Genomic DNA, 25,876 nt, shown 5'->3' with positions numbered 1-25,876 from the left:
GATGAGTTATGAGTTATAAGTTTATTCTTGAACATATAAACAGAAGCTGACAGAACAGTCACCCTATGGTGCCAACTGTTTTTTATTAGCTTTGGTATAGCCACACAATGGAGCATCACTGTGAGTTTCACTGGTCTTAAGAGATCACATGTTACTTTAATATGTGAAGCACAGACTGATACAGAGCTCAGTGATCATAGGTGGTGTTTTCTGAACTCAGATCTCATCCAGAACTTGTAATATTTCCCTTGGCTTTCCATTGCAAATGATCAGTCAGTCTGAATCTGTTTATTTAAAAAAAAAAAAAATTATTATTTTTCTAAAAGCCATTGTCATTAACCAAATTGAATAAACAGCCTCATTATTGGATGAATTATAGAGGAGTGCTGTTGCACCTCTCTAAACCTTTTAATTTAAGAACTGGTACACCTGGTCTTCTCTCATCCAGGCAGTCTATGACTGGGTTGTCGTATGCAAACTCTGTGTGTGTGTTGCAAGAAGTTGTGCTTGGCGATATGTGCACCTCTTCTTCTTCTTCTTCTTCTTCTTCTTCTTCTTCGTCTTCTTCTTCTCCTTGTCTCCGTTCACAGGAGAAGCTGCAGCAGATTGTTGCTTTGGCGATCAGGTGGTCCAGTGGTTTGAGAGAGTGCATCCACTTGGGCAGGAAGTCCCAGGTCTGGAGCTTGGTAGGCAGGTGATGGGGGCTGTGGGCCTGCATTACATTTACCATGGTAATGAAAATGGTAACACTCAAGAAAGGAGCCCCAACTCCAGCCATAACATGCCAACCAGCCAGTGATAGACCCAGCACCAGTGATGGAAGGAGCAGGAAGCAGAGGAGGAGGTACAAGATTGCAAACCAGCGGTACTTGGCGGTGCGCTCACCGAGAACACGAGCCATCCGTATCGGTAGACGCATAAATGGCAGCGGATACCACAGCAGAATGCCAGAAACATTGAAGAAGAGGTGACACAGAGCAATCTATGTGCACAGAAGAAAAAGAGATCCAGTAAATAAGAATTCAAATGCTTACTGTAATGTATGTTGATGTTAATTCAATGTTATATCAGCAGGAAGAGTCTATGGTTTTATTATAATGTAACATTTATTTAATAAACATATTCCAATTATGCAATGTACCTTTCATGGGTGGCTTCGTTGTAACACTGTATTATAAATAAACTCACTGTGTGGAATTTTTCTGAAGCCGAGCTATCACTTGCTATGTGTTGGTTACAGCTTTCAAAATGCTCCCATTTGTTAGGCAACAAGAAATTAAGAAAATGGATCAATGGATGTTCTTTGTATCTAATTTAAAAAATAAAATAAATACCTGTATAGCAGCTGCAAGTTTGTCCCCAGGACTGGCCAAAGCTGCCAGCAGGGCTGTGGCGGTTGTGCCAATGTTGGACCCAAGGGTTAGAGGATAGGCCCGCTCCAAACTGATGACACCAATACCTGATGAAGATGACAGATGGCTACGTCAAATGAAACAAGAAAACATGTATACAGCATACAGTGATGGTTTACACAAAAAGATAACTACTGTTAGGTTGTATTCCTCTTGAAATATTTATAGCTCATCACTAAGCTGCACTGAAAGCTCTTAAGATGTTTTTGTGACAAATGCAAACGTCATTGATAATAAATCTCAAAAATTACCCCAATGCATCCAGTTGTAATTATAAGCAAGGTAAATATTATGAGAACCCTGCTGGGAGTTTTGAAAACTGGTCTCCAGGTGACTTTAATTTGAGGTATTCAATGGAAGACATCACAGATAAAGAGACAAAATAGGAATTATTTTTATATGTGGTGTTTAAGATGAACACCAGACAGTCTTTTAGCAGCCCCTAATAATTATTTAAGCCAAGTTATAGAGATTAAAATATATCTTTGGCAGATAAGATGGCTAGTGACTGTTAAAAAAGAGGTTGCAACTGACAACTGAAAAGAAGGAAACCACATCTCTTATTATTTATATAAGTAAAGTAAGTGCATTTATATTTCTACAGTATAGCACCTTTCAAGATAAATATCACAAAGTGCTTCACAGCAAAAATGTTAAAAACATAAAAGCAAAAAATTACCCAAAAGCAGCTTTAAAAGATGACTTTTTAGCTGGTTTTTAAAAGAGACCAGTTCCCAAGTTCAGAGGGAGAGCGTTCCAGAGTTTGGGGGCCATTGTTGCAAAATCTCTGTCTCCTGCTCACATTACCTCACTAAAAGTTCACTGATGTATGCTCGTGTTTGGCCACACAGAGCTCTTAAAGTCAAAAGCAGAAAGTTAAAGTGGGCTCTGATTTTACAGGAAAGCCAGTGTAACTGAATTAGCAACATGATATGCAAGTACTCGGAAGACCTAGAAGCCCCACAGCAGCATTCCGAAAAATCTGCAAACATTCCGGGGAGGTTTTGAACAATGGATTTCAATAATCCAGATTTGATAAAATAAAGGCATGAATAACAATTTCCAAATCAGTGCATGACACAATGGTACTCAGCTTGGCAATATTTCTTGATAAAAGCAATCAAATCAAGAGTGAACCAGAGATTTAATGTGAGTGTCCAAACTGAAAGTGACCAGATAACCCAGAATTTCCATTAACTTAGACACAAATCTATCTGGAGCAGAAACAAGGACTTAATTGGAGAAAACTGTCTGCCATCCAACTTTTAACAAAGTTCAAGCACCAGAACAAGATCTGTAATTTAGAAACATCTTGGAGTAAAAGAGATATGTAACTGAATGTCATCTTTGTAGCAGTGATAAACATCTTTAACCTCCTGGGACCCGGCCATTGACTTTTGTCCTCTGTAGTGGACATTAGATTTTCGTGCACAATGTAATGTGCATGAAAATGCAGTTTTTCAAGAAATTCAGTTAAATCCTGTTGTACTTTCTGGGGATATGTCATATGACAGGCTGGCATGTTGGGAACTTTATTTTGTTCCCAATTCAAAATGGCTGGTATTGCAGCAAGCACATTTTATGGAAAGAGGAGAAGTAAGTCAAATATTGTTACTTTTTGGTTGTTTTAATCATGGTTATCATATATGATTATGTTTGTTTGTTTTGAAATAATGGTCTTTGAATAAATGTCAATTGTAATGGACATCTTTATGTACTTTGATACCTAATCCTTGTACGCAACAGGACTAAGACAGAGAGGATTCTGTACAAGATAGTGCAAATGTCCAAGATTTTACATCATCCACTAGGGCTCGCTATGTATACCGCTGGGTACTGTTTGCCTCCTGGTGTGCAGACCGTCAGATCAGCCGCCCTGAAATCCCGGCAATTTCTGCAGTCCCAGCTGGAGGTGGGCAAATCTACAGTTACCCTGTGTGGTATGGTGGCAGCGAATCAGGCAGTTCATGTTGGTCACTCAGCACTTAATCAGGATGAATCATCTCTGATCTCCCAGTTTCTTAAAGGTGCCCAGAGGCTTACAGTTCACATGTCAGGAACTTGGTTCCCCCATGGAACCCCCATAGCCCTTGGCACTCTTCAGGATTCCCTCTTTGATCCCCTCAAGGATGCTGTCAGTTCACAGGAATTGCTGCAGGATTTTGCCTGAAGGATCAGAGGTTATCCTTCGGTCTAACTCTGCATTTCTACCAAAGGCTCTATCCACCTGTCCCAGTCTGTTGAGCTATGGATGCTTCCCACTTGTGGCTTAGATCAGGAGGTAGCTCTGCGCCAGGCTGCTCTGTGACCTGGCCGGATCTCGGCAGAGTATATCAGGTGCACACAGACTTTTAGCAAGACAGACCAGCTTTTAGTCTGCTTTAACCCCGGGGTCTTGGGCAGATCCTTGTCAAAGCATAGACTGTCCCACTGGGATGTAGAGGCGATTCAGCAGGCGTATACATTTTCGGGTACTGTCCTCCCATCCAAAATAAGGTGCCATTCAATCCGAGCTGTGGCCACTTCATGGACCTTGTGGAGGGCCATTTGTGCAGCTGTGACATGGTCGTGTGAGTCCACGATTCTACCACCTCAATGTGGCAGCCAGTCCCTTCTTCAGAGAGTGGGTGCTGGGTGCATTTCAGTGGTAGCCAACTGGGCAATGTCTCCACGGTCGATCTAGCGTCTTGTGGACCAATCAGAGTGCTTACACCATTATGGATTTTCCCTCTGCATCTTGTAGGGTCTTCTTGGTCTTGTTTTTTGCAGACTGATAGCCCCTCTGCCTCTCAGGCTTGGCTTTTGCATCTTGTAGGGTCCTGGCCTAGTTGGCATGTAAATATATACATTTGTGCATAGTTTGTTTACTTAAGCTGTGGTGGTTGGGCTATTGGGCTGCACCATCTCCTCTCGTGGTGTCTTAAAGAGTTACCCCGTACATATGGAATGAGACACCAGCCCAGCTGTTTTATGGTATTTTCTCATCAGCATGAGCGCACAAGTATATTAATTATTAACTAAATGAAACAGAAACACAGCAAACCTTTGGTCCATCTGTTAATAATTTCTCGGGTTTACAGTAAATGTCTATTTAGAGGTTGTGGTGTTAGAATTTATATCTTAGAGCAGAAACCAGTGGCCTTGGGGGGGTGGGGAGTGCGGTTTATGAGCTGCCAGACCACAACAATAATTCTCTCAGGTTTGGTTGACATTAGAGACGCTGTACTGCAGTTCTCTCTGTGTGTGTGCGTGTGTGTGCCCCCTTGTAAGAACTGAAAAGTAACTTGAAGTCTTTCACTGATACACTGTGCTGTCATATTCAAGGATAAGAACTGATTTTCAGCAGTTACTCAATCTAAAAAACAAAGACCCAAACTGAGAAACTTCAATCAGTTCTAATCCTGCCTTGCATCATGTATTTAATGTATTTAGTATTTATAATAAAATTTCAATGTTTAGAGTGATGCGGTCTGGGTAAAAGAAAACTGTCTGAGTGCAGACCTTTACTCTGAGGATACTTCTTGTTCAAGCTCCACTGAAGGCAGCTCCACTTGGAGGAAATACCATCTAGATTTGGCCTGAATTAACACCACAGAAGATGTGGTTGGATCAGATTTGTTTGTGTGTCAGCCAGATGGAAAATGTTGTGCTGTTTCACTATTTTGGAGGTTAAGAAAAGTTGTGCAGATGTTAAACGGAGTTAGCTATGCTCAAAAACCTCTGAATTGTGATTTTATTGCTCAACACCCACCTCAAAAGAAAGATTTAGAAATTCAGAAATCAATCTCAGAGGTGCTTGTTTATCCTGACCTCCAAATGGTCAAAATTACTGAAGTTAAAGTAATAAATCTGCCCTGAAATACTGGTATTTTTGAGTGTTTCAGCTTTTTTTCTATACACAATTTAATCTGTACACAATATGGCATAAGCACTGTGGTATTACTGATGGCCAGAACTTGCCAGATACGAGATGATTGGTTTCATGAGTGAGAGAATCTGATGGGGAACAGATGTGTACAATTAAGGGTGAGGGGAGATGGTGAAAAGAGATAAAAGCGGGTCGTTCGAGAGGCATGGAGGGATTGTGCTGTTCTCAGCTGTTTAGGACCAATGTTAGGTAGGGAGATCTGTTGCCTCCTGAAAATAGTTATGGCCACAAAGGCTGCCTGTATTGCTCTCCTGTTGTCTATCATTGTATCCGCATGTTACCCTAGCTATATACTATGTGCATATGTTTTAATATCTATGGAAGAATGATAACTGGGAATGTAATTTAACAGGAGGGACAACTTTACAGATTCTCTTATATTGCATAGGTTAATTACACTCCTCTACATGGGGGAGGTTTAGATTTTGGAGTGATTAGCCATGTGCAAGTATCCAGTCTAGCCTTGTGTGTGGGTTGCAGCAGCATTAACTTACACGAAGGTATTGATTGTTCTGGAGAATGTTAATGATCTTCCTATGATAGATCATTTTTCTTAGCTCCATGAATAGGTGATTGTGTATAATAAATAACTGTTTTTGTAAATAAATCTATGTTCATGCTGATGATATAAAGGATCAAACTTTAAAAGCAAAATTCTTGCCAATAGCAGAACCCACATTTATTACAATGGCAGCAGCAGTGGCAGAATAGCTCAAAATATCGCAGCCTGAAAATAATCCAGTACAGTCCAGAGGAAGGCACAAGTCAGACACATGTGTACTCATCTGCTAGTCAGCCTATACCTCCTGAGCCAATTCAAATCAGAAACCTTCTGGCACAGGGCAGGAGTGGTCAGACTGGGCTGAGCCACTAGATGATGTCAATATTGAGATTAAAATTTATGAACCTTCTTTGGTCACACAGAGGTTGAGAGGTATGCTGTTTGGAAATTTGATAGCCTATGAAACTTAAACCACTGGTCAACACATGTTGGAATTGGAGACCACAAACTGCTAAGCCGAAGGGCCCCATGATACCTGCTGCACTGATCACTTTGCACGCCGACGGTGACGGTGACGTCACCGCAGCTCCTTACCATTTATTTCAGCGTTTAGCTTTATTCCAGAAGGCCTCATCTGTTCACAGTGTTGCAACATGGACCTCTGTATAATCTGTGAATCTCTGAGCTTCTGTACTGATATATCATTATAATGGTGGTAAAAACTCATACACTCGTGTCTTCAACCTGGCTGCAGTTACAGCAGCACAACGCACGAAGTTACAAAAATTGAGAGACGCACAACTGGCCAAAATAACACCAAAGTGGCGGATTGAGCCAGAGGATGTGATGTCACTTTTGTTGCAGGATGCCTTTTCGCTAGGGTGAGAATGGCAAGCATAACACCCCATAACACATTTGAAGACCCCAAACGCTTGATCCCCTAACGCTGAAAAGCAGAATGAAGGCGTGCACACTCTCACTCACACTGAGGTGGAGAATGAGGTAGAGCAGTGAGCAGATAGTGGATGGAGAAACATTACGTAACCTTGCTGATATATTTTTGAGCCACACACAGTTATTGCACCAGGGTTAAGGTGAGACTGACTTAGGCAGGATTTACTTGACAGTGAGATTGAGATCAGTGCAACATCAATTAAGATACAGCAGTAAGTGACTAATAATTTAAAGCACATGCTTTCCATTGTCATAATTTGTCCTTTAAGTACTCAGTGGTTTTTTTGTGTCAAAGTAATGGAGTAGAACTTGTTTTTTTGCATCATCTAGAGGAAACACAATGATGATTACTGGTAAACACGTATGCCCCCCTTCTAGGATTAATGGACTTTAAGGCATTAGTTATACTGCTCCTCAGCACTTAATTTAGCCAGCAGCTCCTCGGAGGCTAAAGCTGATCCCTTAACGATAAGCCAGTCTTTATAAGTATACTCTATGTATAAAGTATGACCAAATACAAGTATAACATCCAATTAAACTAAACAAGTGGTCCATTGCAGGTCAGAATGAGCTGAACCTAAACAATCTCTGCAGGACATTTTTTTTCCATGCAAGTCTATTATCCAGACCACGTCATCTCTGCAAAGGGAGACAATTTAAGAGTGGCCTGTTCCAACAAATCAGCTGGAACTTTAGAGCTACGCAGGCCAAGCCTCTTATTATAGGAGCTTTGTAAGAGGATTTGTGGGCATTGCTTGGCCTCTGCATTAGCTGGCAAAAAAGGAAGCTTTTCCAATAGGATATGGCTGGTAAATATGCACAAATTTTGACCCCTGAATGGCCTTTAAGCCACTAAACCTATAATGTTCTGCTTTGTAAGCACTGTTCTTAAAGATGTTATATAAATAAAATTATTATTATTATTATTATTAATGGGACACTAGGACTGCACAATTAACCCCATTTTAAACTGAATCATAATTTTGGCCTCCCAAGCACTCCCTTAAAAACATATTTGTCACTAAAATCAGTGAATAATCCTGACAAATAATCACATCTTAATATCAGTCCCAGCACTGAACAAAATAATCATGATTATCATTTTGGCCATAATTATGCAGCCCTGACTGACACCATACACTGATGGGACTAAAGTTATAAAGAATAAAGAAGTAATCTCCATGATGGGTGGCACCAAATGAAACAATGTGCATGCGATTTGTGCGCACGGTCTTCATTTTAATTCACAGGTGGTGAAGATTTTGACTTTCAAAACAACAAAAGCATGAATTACTCACCTACCAGTGGAGTCATGGCTGATGTAAAGACAGAGCTACTCTGCACTACAAATGTCACACCTGCACCCACAAACATGGCGATGTATCCTGCCAGCCACCCAAATGGATAGGGAAGGTCTGCAGTGATGTACAAGAGAAACAGAAATTATTAAGAATTAGGGGTGGGACTTTAACGCGTTAATTTCGATTAATTAATTATGGGGAAATTAACGCGTTAAAAATTTTAACGCATTTTAATCGCACTTTGCACCGTGGAACGTTTCTCAGTGCACGAGTTCCAGGCATACAGATTATATCGACGCACAATGTCCAAATTAGGGGCCGCATCCTGCGAAGGACCCGGCCCACGTCTTTCGCAGCCCACGAACACCACAAAGGCCGGAAGTGAGCGGCTAGCCTTCATATCAGCTGCCGTCACCTCTGCGTAGCTCATGTCGCCTAGCAACCGTGAGTGTGAAGCACAGCTGTGTAAAAGCAGCTGGTTAAACGGAGAACGAACTTTTTCTCCTTTTTGTGGTTTAATTTTAAGTCTTTAATTCAAAATAAGCTGTTAAAACAAGCATAACACATTTCAACATAAAGGAATACAGCTGAGCTAATGATTAATTTCCAACTATAACAAGTGAGACATTAATGTTGAATAAAACTATCCAGTTATGATGCTTAACTTTAATTTCAGGAGTTTGCTTATCACAGGAGCACTTCCACCCTTTGTTGGTCTGTGTAGTAGACTGGTGGGAAAATAAACAAAATTTTGAAGTTTAAGCTTATGTATATTGATTTATTCATCAACTAAACTTAAATTAATATTTCTCATGTCAAATATTGAAATGCGATTAAAATGCGATTAATTTCGATTAATTAATTACAAAGCTTGTAATTAATTCGATTAATTTTTTTAATCAAGTCCCACCCCTATTAAGAATATAACACTTAAACCTTCCACATAGCCCATAATTCAGGAGTCCTGGTGAAGAGTTTAATTAGAAAATCAATTTTACAGTCATCTGTCTGTCGATTGACTTTGACTGCCAATTTGCAATTGGCAGTCAAAGGCAATCCCAATCACCTACCAGCACCCCTAAAGCTCATCAGAAACAGCCTCTTATGGGTTAAGAGGCATGGAAACATGTATATTTGGAGCTTTCATACAGTGTGACTTATTATCATTTGCAGTGGCCACTTTACTAATTTTGCACATCCTAACCCATTTTGTGCTTGACATGGATGCAAAAGTTGAAGGTAAGCAGAGGAACCACCAAGAACATGATAGAGGGGAGAACATGTTAATTCATTTGGAAGACTGTGTATGAAAACATATAAATTCTGTGAGGCTTCATGGAATCCCCAACACATAAAAAACTCTATATATAATATATTGCCACATTTAAAAAAAAAAAAAAAAAAAAATCAAATTCACCATTGTGTTTGCCAGTTCAGTTACACGGACAGCTCACAGTGTTTGCCCAGATTGCTGATGGAGTTTCTCAGCTCCATCAGCAATCTGGACAAACATTTGCATTTCTAATTTGCGCTTCTCTTGGTAGAGTTTTTGGTCATTATGGAATTGAACCTGTTCCATCTACATAGGTAAATTATTCCATTGTTAGCATATCCCCGCAGAGCTTTCCACTCCCATTGTTGTCTCACTCCAGTTTCTTTCAGCTTAGTAACACTGGCCCGATGTCTGTTTAAGCTTTGCTATTATGAGTGTTGTAAAATAAGGCCTTTCTGAAATCACATTATATTTTCCTGTAATGCATTAATGGGATGTATTAGTGTAATAAAACCAGTAATCTCATTGTAGTTACAATTATGTTGGTTGGGTGACAGAACACATCATCAAACATGCAATTTCTGCAGGGAGGAGAAAAATGGTGGTGTGTCTCCAACATTTGAGGAGTGGCAATATGGCTGTGTGTATGCAGACCCCAGCCCAGTCACCTGAGCCAGATTTTCAACAGTTAAAAAAGCAGTGAGCATTTTAGCCTACATTTCTACCTGTAAATGTTTCTAAAGTAGAATATGATTGGTAATAGCTGTGAGGTGCCATGTGGGCTGGTTTTCACCTTTTCTTTGGATTCAAATGCAAACAGCAAAAGAAAGATCTTGCGTGTGTCCTGAGTAGGATAGACAATTACTTTCTCCTAACATAATGCATTAAAAAAACAAACAAACAAAAAGCAAGTAATGTGTTATCCATTCCTATTTTGAGAGCAGTGGTTGCACTGGCACTCAGCACTGGTTGTTTTCATGTTCAGTACTTCCAGAAACTGCACACAGCACCAAATAAACCAAATAATGTATTGCTACCTTAAAATTAATCCAGCTGTTTTCCACTGTTACCACTTACATGCAAAAATACAGGCTCTCGTTTAACTCCAGAAAGAACTATAGAGAAACTAGTCAGGATATTCCTTTTTTAAGGTCACTTGCAGACTAATTTCATATAATCATTTGTACAAAAAATAAATAAAATAAACAAAAATTAGAAGCTCAAAATTATACTGACCTGTGTTAATGACTTTGTGGATGACCTTTGCTAACTGGCCTTTAAGAAGAGAATTGAGCAGCTTGACGAGAAGCAGCAAACATGTGCAAAGAACAGCCAGGGAGGCTGCTAGTAGGATAAGGCCCACTGTGAGGTCTGACATCTCAGTAGATGCAAACAAATGTCTACCTACAGAGAGAGCCACAATAATAATTTCATTGCTTTTTTGCCATGACCAAGACATGAGTTGAGACACTGTGCAAATGCAAATTAAACAGAATGCAATCATTTCATGCAAATCATTTTAGTTCACTACTTTCACTACCTATTTTAGTTTCAGTTTACTACCATTTTGCATAGCCAGCTTCCTTGGAGGTTGCATAGAATAGTTCCAGCTCACTGTATAATTAATTCAGATTCAGATAGGAATGAGTTTTAACTCACACTTCACATGTGATGACAAGTTGTGGCTGAGGTCACAGTTTTCAGTGGTCAAGTTGTGATCAGACTATGGATTGATGAAAGAAAGAAAGAAGAAAGAAGAAAGAAAGAAAGAAAGAAAAGAAAGAGAAAGAAAGAAAGAAAGAAAGAAAGAAAAGAAGAAGAAAGAAAGAAAGAAAGAGATAGATAGATAGATAGATAGATAGATAGATAGATAGATAGATAGATAGATAGATAGATAGATAGATAGATAGATAGATAGATAGATAGATAGATAGATAGATAGATAGATAGATAGATAGATAGATAGATAGATAGATAGATAGATAGATAGATAGATAGATAGATAGATAGATTAGCCAGACCATTTTCACTGGCATCTGTGACAGGCTCCATTTGGCGCCAGTACTCAGTGACAGAGTGTGTCTGCATGTGAAGGAGACAGAGCTAGAGATGAGACATTACCATAATAAGGTCAGTCTGGCACCATTCTTTCACCAAGCTCCTGTTCCTCATGCCCTCCTTTCCCATGGCGATCCCTGTGATCACACACTTATCCAGCTGAGGATGAAAAAAGAAATATTTTTAAGGGTTCACTTTCTTCTCATAGCAGATGTAATTTTTCACCACATGATGCACTCTGTGGAAGAGCAGAAAGCAAAAAACAACTGACTGGTCACTTTGACATGGGCCCCATCCCTCAGATTTACCATCTAAGGACAGCAGACATAACTTTTAAAATTAAATGTGTTTTCTTTTACAACAAGCAGTGCTTCAGATAAAGATAAACAACAACAGGCCCTTTATTTATAGACAGTGTACACCAAGTATCAGCTTTAGCTTATGTGCTAATTGAGGTAACTGCTATATTAGATGATTGAAAATAACATTAATATTTCCTTGAAAATTTGCCCTAAATACTAAATATGAAGTCGATGCTTGCATCATTTATTTTATGCCTTACCGTTTGTGGATCTATGTAAAAGAAATGAAAGGAAAGGAATAACTTTACACTTGCTTGGCTCTGTAGCGCGACAGTCCAAGCATTATAAGTAAAAGAATTCAAAATTGCAGGATCAGATTGTTTGGTTCAAACAAAGCCATTCGCTGCCTAGCTTTTCACAGTGTTCTGCTTGGCCAATAAAATACATGACTAGCCACTGTGTTTGCCAAATTCACCACATCTGGTTACATTTCTGGGGTTTCTGGGGAGTGAACTTCCACAAAGTCAAAAAGGAGCAGTTTAGTGTCAGAAATCGTAGGATCAACTTACACAACTTACAATGGCCCACTTGTTATAAACTGGAAAGTAATGTATTCTTACTCATGTGCGAAGGATTACCTTGTAGCATATTGTGTTTCTTACATTTTTTGCTCCTGTGATTTTTGGTTTTGGATGGACAAAAAAATTAAATATTGCTGACCTGCTGTGAGCAACATCAAAGTTAATAAGCTATGATTATAGAGAGCTGCTGTCTAATGGAGGGGTTTAGCAACCAGTATTTACTGGTGACGACAAAAATGGTGATGGATGGTTTTACCTGTATTACAAGCTTTGTGACTGGCTCTGTGATAACCTTGAGTAGCTCAGGTGCTTCCTCCCCCGGCTGGAGCCTCAAGCTGGTGACCAGCAGGTGAGACAGCCGAGTCATGAACCCGCTCGCCACCTCCAGGGGTAACAGAACCAGGACTGACAGCCAGTTGAAGCAGTCATGGATTGTTGCTCCAGCAAAAGCACTATCATGGATCACAATAATTTTCTGTGTTAGTTATCCAAGGGCACCCCCGGCATCATAAACTACTCAGAGTGATTGCCTGTTAATCTCCTTTTCACTGCTCAACTTTTTTTTTTTTGGCTGTGATGTAATGAATATTTCCATTTTGATGTGTGTATATTATGAAAGGTTAATAAATTATATTTATTTTAGCAAGAATAGATTAAAGTGCCATCTGTTTGGCGCAGCAGTTACTGGTATGGGATTAGTGTGGACTGGTGCCATTATTATAGTCTGGAGTTGCTGCTACAGCTGCAGATGCTTTCTCATCATCCTCCTCTACTTTCTCCTCTGCTCTCTTAACACCCTCCTCCCTTCCCTCCATCTAACCACTTATCCACTTCACTTTTCCATTTCAGTGTCTTCTTCCTTGAACCTCCCACTCCATTCGACCTCCACTCTGCTCCTCGGTCTTGCCGTGTTTTCTCACTCACCGTTGAAACTCAGTTCGCTCTGCTGCTTGCATCATGGCCACTATGGTGTTTGTGACTGAAGTCCCAATATTGGACCCCATGATGACTGGAACAGCCAACCTCACTTCTAACACTATGAGATAAGACCACAATGAAAGTTGCATGTTACAAAAAAAACACACTGTAAATGTATACACACACACACACACACAGAATGACCTTCCTTTTTCTGGATGCAACATGTGTTTTAATGGTGATGAGAGGTGATTGTAATTCTAGGCTAAGTGGGGACAGCTTTGGAGATGGGCTATTTTTTAAATAAGCCTTTAATGGTGATGACCTAGAGGGCAGACATCAGGAAGACAAACATTTATGCCTTTCCATATCTTTCAATCTTTAGTAATTACCTATAATCATCCTCATGGCTTTTGTATTTAAAACAAATCTTTGGAAGCAGAGAGGCAACTCCTGCATACTGATGGAATTCACTTAGAGCAAAGGTGGAAGACCTACATGTAGAAGCCTCAACATTTTTATAACCTTACCATTTAATGGTCTTAAACAAGACTAACTGAGATGATGGGATATTACCCGGAGTAACAAGGGGTGGATTTGATTGCCCCTAATCTCTGTTCACCCTCTTAGACTTCAGTTATTTTACATTGTTTTTACAAATTGCAACTGCAGTACTGCATTCTCAAAATGTCTGTTTTAGGTCAGTCAGTTAGTGCGCAGTAACAGACACACAAAGGAAAGAATAACAGTATTGTGCAAAAGTCTTGAGCCACCCCTGATTTCTTTATATTTTGCTAGGAACATGTGTAATAGGTGCAACAATGTATTGAAACGTGTAGGAACATAGATGAAACTGCAATATATAACACAAAGACAGAGTTTATACAGTTCTGATGAGCTTGAAAGTCAATATTTGGTGTGACCAGCTTTATTCTTCAGTGCAGTCTAAACTCTCTTGGTCAATTTTAAGTTATTTCTTGAAGTAGTCTTCAGGAATAGTTCTCTAGGCTTCTTGAAGATCTTCTTTGGATGTTGGCTGCCTTTTGTTGCATTTTCCTTCAAGATGATCCCACACTGCAATAAAGTTGCAGTTCTGGGAGGCTGATGGTGTTCCATTGTTTGTTTTTCTATCTTTTACTGCATTGGCAGTGTGTTTGGGATCATTGTCATGGTGAAAAATGAAACTGTTGCCAATCAGAGTCTTCCCAGATGGTACTGCATGGTGGATCAAAGTCTGACTGTACTTTCCTGTGTTCATTATTCTGTCAGCTTTGACAAGATCTCCAACAACACTGGCTGAAATGCAGCTCCATGACAGAGCTTCAACTATATTTTACAGATGGCTGTAGGCACTCACTGTTGTACCTTTCTCCTGACCTCCTCCATTGAACTAAAAATGTCAAAACACCAAAATACTGATTCATCCATTGAGTTAGGGGCCTATTTTAATGCTTGAATGATTGACAGGTCAGTGTTAAGCATTCAAAAAAAAAAAAAAAAAATTCCTCTGCAAATGGTCCAGTATGAGGACTGGACTGAAAATGAGTGAAAAAGCAATGAAAAACTTTAAAGGACCTTCAGAAAGCCTGGAGAACTATTGCTCAACATCATTTCAACAAATTATAATAAAGTCTGGCTCATTTGAAGCAAAATATAAAAAAAAAAAAAACAAGGGGTAACTCAAGACTTTTCATGTACCATGTTTTCATTATAAAATGTAAAAAAAAGATTTTTTTTTTTTTTTTTTACATTATTCTTACGATAAGAAAATCCGGTGGAAAGATAGAAAAACAACAATAGCAACAACAGTGCATTAATCTGCAGCCAAGAGTAGCACCCAACAAATAAATAATTTACAACACACTTTTACTGGATTGCCTAGCAGTTTCAGGAGATTAATAAAAATGAAAATGTGAATTACGGAGAGATGAGTCAACACAATGCTTGTTTTAGGCTTTTTTCAGTGGGTTGTTTGAATTATGTGAGATGATGGGAAACATGGCTCTCGGCTCTTTATCTGCTAGTTTGCATTTAACTGCCGGATGAATGCACGCAAGTAAATCTTCCTGCATTCTAAAGAACAGTCATCTGGTAACATTTAGAAATGTAATACAAACTGTATTTGCCAGTTTAACCCTTAATGCTCAATAGCAAGCCAAGCATAATGGATTCTAGGCTCTACAGGGAATATAGCTTGGTACTGGACTTTGAGGGAGAAAATTTTGATTTGAACTATAGACCGCAAATTGATTTCACTGCCAATAAAGCACCATGGGAGTTTTATATTCTCTGCTTTTATTGCTATGGTAATGGGTTTTTTTCTGTTCATTGACGTTTCTATGCATGTATGCAGACAAATAAACCTACTATGCATACAGTACAGTAAACACATATGCACACAGTCGTACACTGGCACTCACACATTTACACACGCTTTTATGTGCCTACTCACGTCCTGAGGCCACCAGACTGACCACAATGGAGGTGGAGGTTGACGAGCTCTGAACCAGCACAGTAACTAAGATGCCCACCACCAGCCCTGCCACGGGGTTAGACAGCACTGCATTGTCCTGGAAAATGTCCCCTGCCACTTTACCTGGTTAGACATGCCGCCCACATACACAGAAACACAGAAGCACATGAGGGAAAACAGTCTAAGGGATCAAGAGGTTACCGAGAGCAATGTTTTTAATTATTTTTTTAATTTGATTTGATTACCAAGAGCAATGTTAAGCAAAAATCAAATAGTTTGTCTCCCCAATTTCAAGAAGGTCACCAGATCAGATTCTGCAGTATATTATGCAGCAGCACAGTCCAGCAGGACGGCGTGAACTGGTGTTCAGTGTCACTTATTTGTCAAACATCAACGGGCTGAGTCGCCATCAACCCGCTGATGGGGCATTAAGGGTCATTGTACTTACCCCCTGCTAACTGGAAGGCAGAGCTCAGAGTGTCCAAGGAGCAAACAAAGAGGAAGAGGAGGATGAAAAGGAGAGGGATCTTGGATAGACTGATAAGGGCCTTCTTGATGTTGTTTGGACTTTCTCCTGAGGGCTGAGTACATCTGTCTGTTCAAAACAGCAAGGAGCGGGTAAGACTGGAATCTTTTCAAGAGATTTTAACTGATAAAACAAAACTGTGGCAGATTTCTGGCCACTGCACGCCTCTCTGTGATGTCTGTGTCCTCTCACATGTAGAGAGCAAAGCCATCTGACATGGTACATTCATAACCCATATGCAGCCAAACACTGCTGAGTGAGAGGCCACATGATCCCACCGGCATTCTGTGTCTTCTGAGCATACCCTTATCTAATGAGCATGCGGCTCGCTTCTGCTGTTGTAATTTGCCTCCTCAAAGAGGTCAAACCTGCTGCCAGAGCAGGAGATGTATGTGTCACTCTCCTCTTTATGCCTCTCTTGTACCTTTCTCCCTGGGGAATGTGCCTGTCTCCATTAGTGAAGGTTTGCTGGAGTGGTGATTGGTATGTTGGCTGCAGCCCTCAAAGCTGCCGGTGAGGTCAAGGGTTGAGCCAATGCCAGACTCCCTGTCCTCCTCCAGTGGGAGTTTGGGCTGTGAGGGGAGCTGAGTAGAGTGCATCCTCACCCCTGGTAGTAAAGAAAAAAAGTCAGGCATTTTAAAGACCTAAAGCTAGAATGATGGGAATTTAAACTAGTAAATTACCACTGAAGCTGAGCTCTGTGCTCCGTCCAGAGGACACTATGGTTATGGATCGAGAGGACATGGCGCTCTGAGTGCTGTGTGAAAATACATAAGCAATTAAAATCAAAAGATGCCACCACTGTAGAGGGAACAGATCTGAATGTATTTATCAGCCACCTGCAGCAGTAAAAAAGAAGCCAACAGAGACCAACAAATGTGTACATGAGTCCATCTCTCACAGAAGTACTGTGATCAACAGACAAGCAATTAGAAGACAACAAAGGCAGCCCACATGGTCTGTAATTGGCAGCTATCCTTGATGTGAGGTCAGACCGCACACTTAAATCGCACACACCGGGAGGCATCTCACCTCCCAGTAAATAAAACCCTTATCAGATCATGAAGAAAACATTAGGATCCATGTAGCTTATCCTGTCCCCCATTTCCCACAGCTGTAAGCCAGCTCTTCAAGGGACTCTCCATCATCTATAGAGCTGCAACTCCCTTCAAAGGCTTTCATGTTCTCGATTTAAAGAGACCGTTTTTTCCCCCCTTCTTTCTGTCAGACACTTTGGGGACTCCAGTGGAGGAGGGAGTACTAATGTGTCTCTTAAAAGCAAAGAGGATGGAAGTAATTACAGCAGCCAAAATTACAGTGATTACAGTCACTGCATCATCCTCATTCGGCGTGTCTTCCTCCTGCAGGTTGAGATGTGCGCAGAGGCCCTGTTAACATATGTACATCTGTCCGTATGTGGGAGCATGTGAAACTGCTTCCTCAGGCTGCAGCAGGACAAACTCTGAATGTATTTTGTGAGTGTGTGTACTGAATGTCATCCTCTAATCTAGCTGCCCTGCACTCATCTGTTTGTCAGTCTGCCACCGTTTCTGTCTCAGCTCTTGCGGTTTTGCAAGTTTGTGTTTAAGTCTGTCGCTGTGACTCACGTGGATGTTTTCCTGATTAACGCTGCTGCAATTGAGTTTCACTTGTAGAAAAACTGAAGCACTGAATACTGAAGCATTTGGTTAATATTGTCAGTGAGCGTCGGCTTACGTGGCAGCATTTTCTAATGGACACACGAAAACTAAAAAGCCAGAATTCAATTTGAAATAGACGATTAATTCAGTAAGCTGCCGTATTAACAACAGAGGCTTTCAATTCATGTATAAGCACCGAGATGATGTTTGAAAGGATTTGATAGTGGTGCCTCTTACCTTGTCTGAAACAGTCTTGGGTGTTGCTTATGACCCCATAAAGGAAAGTGTCGAACTGAACACTAAAACATCTTTAAATAGACCGAGTCTGGAGGTGTCAGGAGGAACATCTATGTGATCTCTTGGTTATTAACTTGCTCTATCATCAGAGATGGCATTGTTAATCAGTTACACAATGTCTTAAGTTAATGATGCATAAGTTTGAAATGCCTGTTGTGTATTAGGTAATAAATGATGTTTGTTCAACCAGCTATTTTTCACTTGATTTGGGGCCAGATAAATATTACAAGATGAAGTGGCCTGTTTGATGTGATTTATCACCCCTTGTTGTTTGAGTTTCTCCCCGTTTTAGGCCGACGTGCAGGAGAAAGCTGACATCTAGTGGTGTACTTCAGATAAACCTCAGAGATTACTTCTGTTTTCTTAAGTCCACTCACATTCTCATGCAGCTGTTTTCATCACGTTTTCTAGTCTGGCAAAGATTAAAGCCAGGGTATTAAATGATCACTTCTTCCACGAGATAAGTCAGTGGAAGTATTGCAAACACGCAAAGTGTAATCTGCTTGACTTGTACAGAGTGTTCAGGTGCTTAGGTGCTTTGCCAGCACTCAACATCAAGCCTGTTTTGATTGGAAATATGCTATCAAGGAGATTTCCAAGAGACTCTTAACACGCATGCACCACTTTCCACACGCAGCATTGGCCTGCGTTGTGGGGTAATTGTTAATAATTAGTGTAGCCACGGTTCTGTCATATCAGCAGTGCTCTCAACCAAATCTCCCAAGCCTGCTGACCTCAGACTTGCATCCATGAACTTAATAACCCTTTAGTCTAAGTTGTTGCTTTCCAATCTGTTACGAGAGCTGGGAGCCAGAGAGAAATAACAGTCTTGTTGTTTTTCAGGGAGAAGGCCTGGAGCTGAGTCAGTGGTCACTGGAGGAGAAATCCTTGAGATTTGGTGCAGAATTAAGCAGAGAAAAGGAGAAACACAGATGTACACGCGCACATGGACACACGCGTAATCATTTATACACACACGGAGCGGCTCTACAGCTCTTTGGTGAAAAGCACTCCACGTTGCAGTTAATCCCATCTCCAGATGTGCAAGTCACAGGATGGCTGCTGCCACTGCACAGCCTGTGGATGAACCATAGAGGCTACATCCTGCCATGAAGGCATCCTGCCGGTGCTCTGCCCCTCAAAGCCTGTGTTAATCTTACACCAAACAGATACCAAACGACTGTGTTTTTAACAAAGGGGACCATAACAATATGAAAACATATGGGAGGTAATTATCTCTGGACATGTGTGTGCCTTAGTCTAATGACTTTCTTCTTGCTTAGGCTGACTAGGTGATATTTATTGGCACTCTGCAGAGAAAATCATTCCATTTAATACCTCTCTTTCACCTTGTTCACTGGCACAAGTTAAAAAAAATCTGAAGCATTCAGATTTTTTATATTTGTGTCTTTGTTCGTGTGAGTTGATGCCACAGGAGCTGAACCCTCAACTGAAGCTTCATATTTTGTCAGTTTGAAGTAGAGCTGAAATAATCACTCAAATACGCAACTCGTCGGGTCAGTTTCAGATTATTTGATTCCCAAAGAGGCGGCTGTGGCCCCCTAGTGGGTCCTCAAGTTACTGCAGGCAGGCCATGAGGGGTCATAATTTGTTTTTAAAAAAATAAATAAATTTAAATTACATCTTATTGTAGGTGGCAGACGTAAAGCTCTTAAGAGAGAATCAGCCTTCAATAAATCAACAGACCTTCAACAAGCAAATCAAAATAAATCACAAAGAAGAAAACACTTCACGGTAGTTTTGTGTAGTAATCAGAGTTATGATTAAAGGATCAAGTGGGCTGCAGAAGACTGCCAGATTTTAAATTTGGCCTCAGACTTTGTAAGTCTGGAAATAACTGCACGAGAAGGTACCCTGGAATAAAAGCAATTTTTAAAAAAAGAAACCTGAAACAGCTGCGTTTAATGCTACTGTATATATATATTTACAGTATGCTGAGTGAGCTCCTCTCCCTGCACATTAGCACCTTTATTCTTACTTTAATAGTATTTATATGTTAGCCTGAGCATTTCTCCCTGATCAGAAGTCTGGTTTTATAATTACACTGGGGCTGCAGCTGATTGCAATGACTGGTGATTTCACAAAGATTTAGAGTTAAGACCGTTAATCATTTTGCTTAAAAAGAAAGAAACGGTGCTTCTTTCACCCTCTGCTGCACACCACCATCTGTCTGTCTTCTTTCCAAGACCTTATATGGTTGTTTTATTAAACTGTACCCTAATAAGGCTCTTTATGCATTATTTGGCACTAATTTTGGTTTGAATCAGAGGTTAGTAGATACAGATTTATTCAACATCATCACTTTAATGTCACTGCACATTCAGTTGGCATGTATACACCACTCACGGTACAATGAAACTATATCACAAGTGTCCTCCTGTTTACATACATGTTGCTTCAGTAGTAAATTAGTGTGTGTGCGTGTGTGTGTGTGTGTGTGTTTTAGTTCAATTCTCTCCTTTTATAAATTTTCTTAAACTCATCAGTTCATGGTTGCATGTTTCATATTCCAGTTTTCTGTCTACCTCACTATTCTGTATGTTCCCCTGTGTACATTTAATGTCTCGTGTTTACGATGATGTTGCTGCTTTATGGCATGTTATCGGTGTTGTTTATCATTTTAGTTCTTCACTGGAGGATGATGGTGTGTCAGAGCCATCGGGACACTCCTGCAACACATAAAGTCAAACTCATATTCAGCTTACATTTGAGATTTTAAATACAACTTTAGGCTTTACTGGCAACACAGTGGTACAGTGATACATCTCACCTTCACTTTCTCCAGCTCTGGCCTGCCTGGCAGGGATTTTTGTGAGGAAAAGGCCTGTGAGGTAAGATTGTACATGTCGTCACACTGGGTGAAGAAAGAAACACTGTGCTAGGATGAATGTCAGGCTGCTGTGGGCTCACCTTCTTCGACTGTTGCACCTCCTCTGTGGATTTAGACCTGTTTTTCATGTGCTTCTGAGGGGAGGTGGTGGTGGGACACTAGACAGAGGGAAGGACCGCATGAGACAGAGAATGTTTAAAATCGCCATGAGTTTCGGGTTCTCACGTACCTCATTTGTCTTTTGCTCCATAGCTGACTTGAAGGTTTTTCTCAGAAGTTCAGGTCTGCTGGGGCTTTAGGATGGATCACTCTGTTCTCTTGCAGACTTCTTGGCTGTACAGCTAAAAAGGTTAGGTGAAAGAAAGAAAGAAACTTTCAAACCACATGACTGCATGCAACAACAACAGTCAAGGGAAAGTCATTTATATTTCCACTGAAATACAAATGAAAGTTAAACTGATCCCTAATTAATCTCCCCCTAAGCAGTCTGATCCACCACAAGCGATCCCAGGGAAACTGAAGCAAGTGTGCAGTTATGAGCTCTTCTCACTAGAGGGCGTCTCAGACTCAGATACAGCGCTGCTCATTTAAATGTCTTGCTGCTTGTTTTTGGCTCTGGGATTCACATGAGCTCGGTGCCATTTGTCATGCTGTGATTTTCACACTGCTTTTCCAATTATTGGTTTTCACTAGAAAGAAAAATATAACTGATTGCAGGTCAGCTTGGCTCAATTTTTGCTTTATTGGCAGATTACAAGCACTCTAAAAAAAGGGTTGTGCTTGATGGTGTTTCTTGTGACCTTGTTTGATTACACATGATTTCATCAAATATAAAAAGTTAGTGTAAAAAATGTGCTTGCGTGGGCCCTAAATTCAACATTAGCTGGGGAAAAAGAAGGAAGCAGCAAATAACTGAATAAAATCATGAAAAGAGGGGACACACTCTCAGCGAGGACACACACAGTTACACAAACGGTGATTCCTAGAGAACTGAAAGGCCACAGAGAATACAAGGCAACAGTCACAGCCAGAGCCACAGCTGGAGTCATGAGCCCTGTTGGCCAAGGGACAAAACACCTCTGGGGTTGGTTCAGTGAACAAGGGACTGATTTTTTTTTCCTTTTCTTTTTTTAACAGTCCATCAGCCTCAGTGCTCCCTGTTGATGTCTGCTTCTCGCTGTCAGGCACAAAAATTCTTCAATAAGAAGAAATGAAATATTTTATAGGTATTTCAAACAAAGGACTTGAGCTTAAAGGCTCTTGCTTGAACATGGAAGCCACATTTTTGAAAACAAAAATCTTAACAGAAGGTCAAGTTATTATAGTTTTCTGAAGCTTTTATCTGCATCCTTGGCCATCAACAGTGGTGTGACTACTGGATGCTATTTGCAGAGAATAGCTGCAAAAGCCTCAGAAGCATCATGTAAGGGGCCCTCTTGCTTTTGCCAGTATGTATTCATTTTTTTAAAGATTGGTATAAAACTCTGACTCTCCCTCCCTCCATAGTTGCTTTTTGTCCTGCCTCTCTCTGCTCTCTTCTCTTCTCCTCCCTCACCCCCAGCCAGTCATGGCAGATGGCCGCCCCTCCCTCAGCCCAGTTCTACCGGCGGTTTCTTCCTGTTAAAAGGGAGTTCTTCCTTCCTACTGTTGCCAAGTGCTTATTCAAAGGGTCATGTGATTGGGGTCTCTGATATTGTAGGGCCTTTACCTTAAAATATAAAGCACCTCGAGGAAACTGTTGTTGTGAATTGGTACTATATAAATACCAACCTAATAAATATACAAAATGGCCTGAAAGTATTTGAAATCCCCACCACCACCACCTGACATCGTATTCTTGATGTTTCTATATGAACATAAATACCTGTTCCTAAATCCTGATTGATGCACAGAAGTATGTGACATTACTATTGTGTAACTGAGTCATTTTACAAAAAAAAAAAAAAAAAAAGCTATGTTTGTCTGTTTCAGAGCCTTTAAAGCAATGCAGTGCATCATTTATCTGGCAATATATCTCTTCCCAAGATGTATGTTTTTACAAATGAATTAATAAATTAATCTGTTAAAGGTCCAGCCTGATGGGACTAAAATGCCAAATTAAAATAAAAAAGATCAACTCTGACTGAAGTCAAATTGTCTACTATTCTGGGCTCCAGTTCAGTCTTAAGCTTACAGGAAGCATTTAGCCCAGGGCTCATAAAGAATGAATGGGAGATGATCAACGGGAGCTCGCTCACTCACTGTGATGGCTGACATCATGGTGGCATCACTTTTGATGCTGCAGGAAACTCTAGCATAAAGTCCTACTTGGAGTGGAATATATGTGCTATTCAACAAAGGCAGAAGCACTCCACTAGGTCAGTACTGGTAGAGTTTCCAGTTTCTTTCATACAAACTCCATTACCACATAACAGACATGTTTGTTCAGCAGGCACAGCCAGGAGGAGTACAAGGGATGCTGAACTCCCTGCACTTACTCTAAAATGTGTATTATAGCCCTTTGAGGGACAGCTGAGGATAATCTGAGCATTGATGGCTGGGCAGGCATTCAGTGAGTCCTGAGTGCTCTTTCTGACCAACCTACTCAAGGAAATGACCTAAATGTGAATGATTTGCTTGCTTGTCTCACTCTGTCTATACCCCAGTTTCCTCTGTTACTGTCTGTTCTTCTTTGTCTAGATGAGAAATTCTTCCATTGTAGATGAAGCCAAGGAGCGGAGAACCACATAGGTTAGACTGAGGCGGGTGGAAGTTCATCGCCTTTGCAGAGGAAATGCAAAAGCCCCGTGGCTTTGAGAAACACTTCTCCATCCATTTATCCACACGAGCAAGCCAAAGATATGCACTTGCACAAAGCCACAAAATGCTCATACAGGAAAGAGCATCCACATGCAAAACAAGCTTTACTGTTTAAAGCTAGTCAATAACTTTTGTCTGCAGGGATGGGCAAACAGCCTCAATTTGAGATGCAGCACAAGAAGGAAGATAAGGCAGAGAAGTTTAATGAGTACTTAGCCTTTACAATCCCTAATAAAATGCTGCTGTTAACAGCTGCATTACATAAGAACCAAATCTATTCTGGAGGGTTGGATCCATTACTCTGGCAGAGCCTGACACTGGCCTATCTCTGCGTGTTGGGTCAACACTAATTAACTCCCTAACTGAGAAACAGAACAAGAACTCCTTAAGCTTAAGTTGGTTTGTGTGTGTGTGTGTGTGTGTGTGTGTGTGTGTGTGTGTGTGTGTGTGTGTGTGTGTGTGTGTGTGTGTGTGTGTGTGTGTGTGTGTGTGTGTGTGTGTGTGTGTGTTGCCTCTATGTCATCATTCCTGCTTTCCTCCTGCTCACCCTAAAATGCCTGGCCATCTGCCAAATGACTGCTGAAGACATAATTATTAGTCATTAGTTGCATTCACTGATTTAGTCAAACAGTGATGATACTAGCAGCCAACATCGCTTCAGCCATGTGTTGATAGTTTCTAGTCTTTGGGGGAATTCAAAACAGAAGATAAAATCAGTGCCTTGGTCTGACATTTGTGTCTGTGTCTGTAAACATGCTGATCACAGATCTTCACATGCCCAGTCCATGTATAATAAAATGGGCCATTTTGCCGCACACGTCTGCATAGAGATGTTTGGAGCACCAAGGTCAGGATATGACCAGCAGCAGTGGGAGATGTAAGCTGAGCAGAGAGCACATGAAGATGTCTCAGTCTCAAGGACATTATGTTGTGTAATTGATGATGTGCTGCCTGTTCTGGCACATTCAGGTGTGACATGCACACATCCCAACTACCCCCAGCTGGATGAATTTAGTCAGTAGTTGCCCAGCACAGCTGCTCCCTGTCCAAATAACATCTGAGCCATGTGCATCTTCACCTATTACCCAAGTCGGAGTTATTGACTCCATAATCATTTCATTCTTAACCTACTGAAGAAAGACTCTGCCCTTCACTTGCTGAACAGAATCTTTCAATCCACATTAATGTGCTTGCATTGATCGGATGAATAGGTTTTGTTTTACAGCACTTATGTATTCCTTGCAGGACTCTCAAAGGCATAGTGAGGATTATTCAGAGCTCCCATTAGCAGGACTATAAATAAACTCTTAGATATCCAGCACCTCTTTGTTATCCATCCAGATGTTTAAAAAAAAAATGGACGAATTCATGATGCTCAGAAAGATGTAAATAGGAAAACAGAGACAGGAGACAGCACTGGCACAGTCTGAATGAAAATATGCTATTCTGTGAATGAGATGAAGGAGGCATAAGACTTTTCATCAAGCACAGTAAAGCACTGAGTGACAGACGGGAGTGGAGGATGAATGATGTGGGTGACACAGAGGGGGAAAAAAAAAGAAAAGAAAAAGGCAACAAAGCAAGCACATCTACTGACTGAACGAGCCCAGCGATCATCAGAAATGAGACAAATGACATGCTTAGGGTTAATTCAGACACTCACCTCCTTCCCTCTCTTTTTCTCCTCTCAGTACAGTAGACGTGCAGTGGGGTAAATGGCACTCCTCATCTCACTGCTGCTATGGTGTCTGTGAGAAAACACCCCTCTCTGCCCATTCATAGTTCCGCCGACGCACCACTCACGGATGGATGAAGCCACACACACACACACACACACACACACACACACACACCACCACCAGGTGTGTCACTGAAAGCTCTGTATGCTAATGTCTCCAGCCTGACAGTGGGATGCTGTTGGTGTGACAGACAGGTATTGTACACTGCAGATCAATGCTGACATCCATAGCTCTGATCATTACTTTAGGTTATTTCAATGACAATCACATCCACCAGATAATGGTGCATACAAATTGGCTTGATTGAGTGTCTTTCCAAACC

General features: G+C 40.8%; 1 protein-coding gene and 1 long non-coding RNA gene across 2 annotated transcripts; both read right to left on the bottom strand.

Moving 5' to 3' along the window:
• Window positions 1-209: 209 nt before the first annotated feature.
• Window positions 210-16,989, bottom strand: slc34a1b (solute carrier family 34 member 1b). The gene is made up of 12 exons (XM_030739506.1): window positions 16,912-16,989; window positions 16,653-16,835; window positions 16,151-16,297; window positions 15,682-15,825; window positions 13,236-13,347; window positions 12,568-12,763; window positions 11,492-11,587; window positions 11,030-11,093; window positions 10,607-10,774; window positions 8,095-8,211; window positions 1,335-1,459; window positions 210-982 (listed from the first exon to the last, which is right to left on the bottom strand). The coding sequence occupies exons 1-12, from the start codon at window positions 16,970-16,972 to the stop codon at window positions 374-376; spliced, it is 2,022 nt and encodes a 673-aa protein (XP_030595366.1). The 5' UTR covers window positions 16,973-16,989; the 3' UTR covers window positions 210-373.
• A 3,505-nt stretch (window positions 16,990-20,494) lies between these two features.
• LOC115787344 (uncharacterized) lies at window positions 20,495-25,608 on the bottom strand. The gene is made up of 5 exons (XR_004020495.1): window positions 25,479-25,608; window positions 21,246-21,357; window positions 21,097-21,174; window positions 20,957-21,010; window positions 20,495-20,855 (listed from the first exon to the last, which is right to left on the bottom strand). It is a non-coding gene; the product is annotated as an uncharacterized LOC115787344 (long non-coding RNA).
• Between the last annotated feature and the right edge of the window lie 268 nt (window positions 25,609-25,876).

This window comes from Archocentrus centrarchus, chromosome 10, assembly GCF_007364275.1.
Source record: "Archocentrus centrarchus isolate MPI-CPG fArcCen1 chromosome 10, fArcCen1, whole genome shotgun sequence".
Classification (NCBI taxonomy): domain Eukaryota; kingdom Metazoa; phylum Chordata; class Actinopteri; order Cichliformes; family Cichlidae; genus Archocentrus; species Archocentrus centrarchus.
Note: the sequence above shows the minus strand (reverse complement) of the source record. Positions and strands in the feature narration are given on the sequence as shown.

Bases quoted from the DNA above. Each gene is read 5' to 3' on its own strand.
- slc34a1b (XM_030739506.1), bottom strand. From the start codon at position 16,972: ATGTCCTCTCGATCCATAACCATAGTGTCCTCTGGACGGAGCACAGAG. The intron at 16,298-16,652 runs GTACAAGAGAGG...TGTTTTGAACAG, and splicing joins CACATTCCCCAGGGAGAAAG to ACAGATGTACTCAGCCCTCA. The intron at 1,460-8,094 runs GTGAGTAATTCA...CATCTTCATCAG, and splicing joins AGCCATGACTCCACTGGTAG to GTATTGGTGTCATCAGTTTG.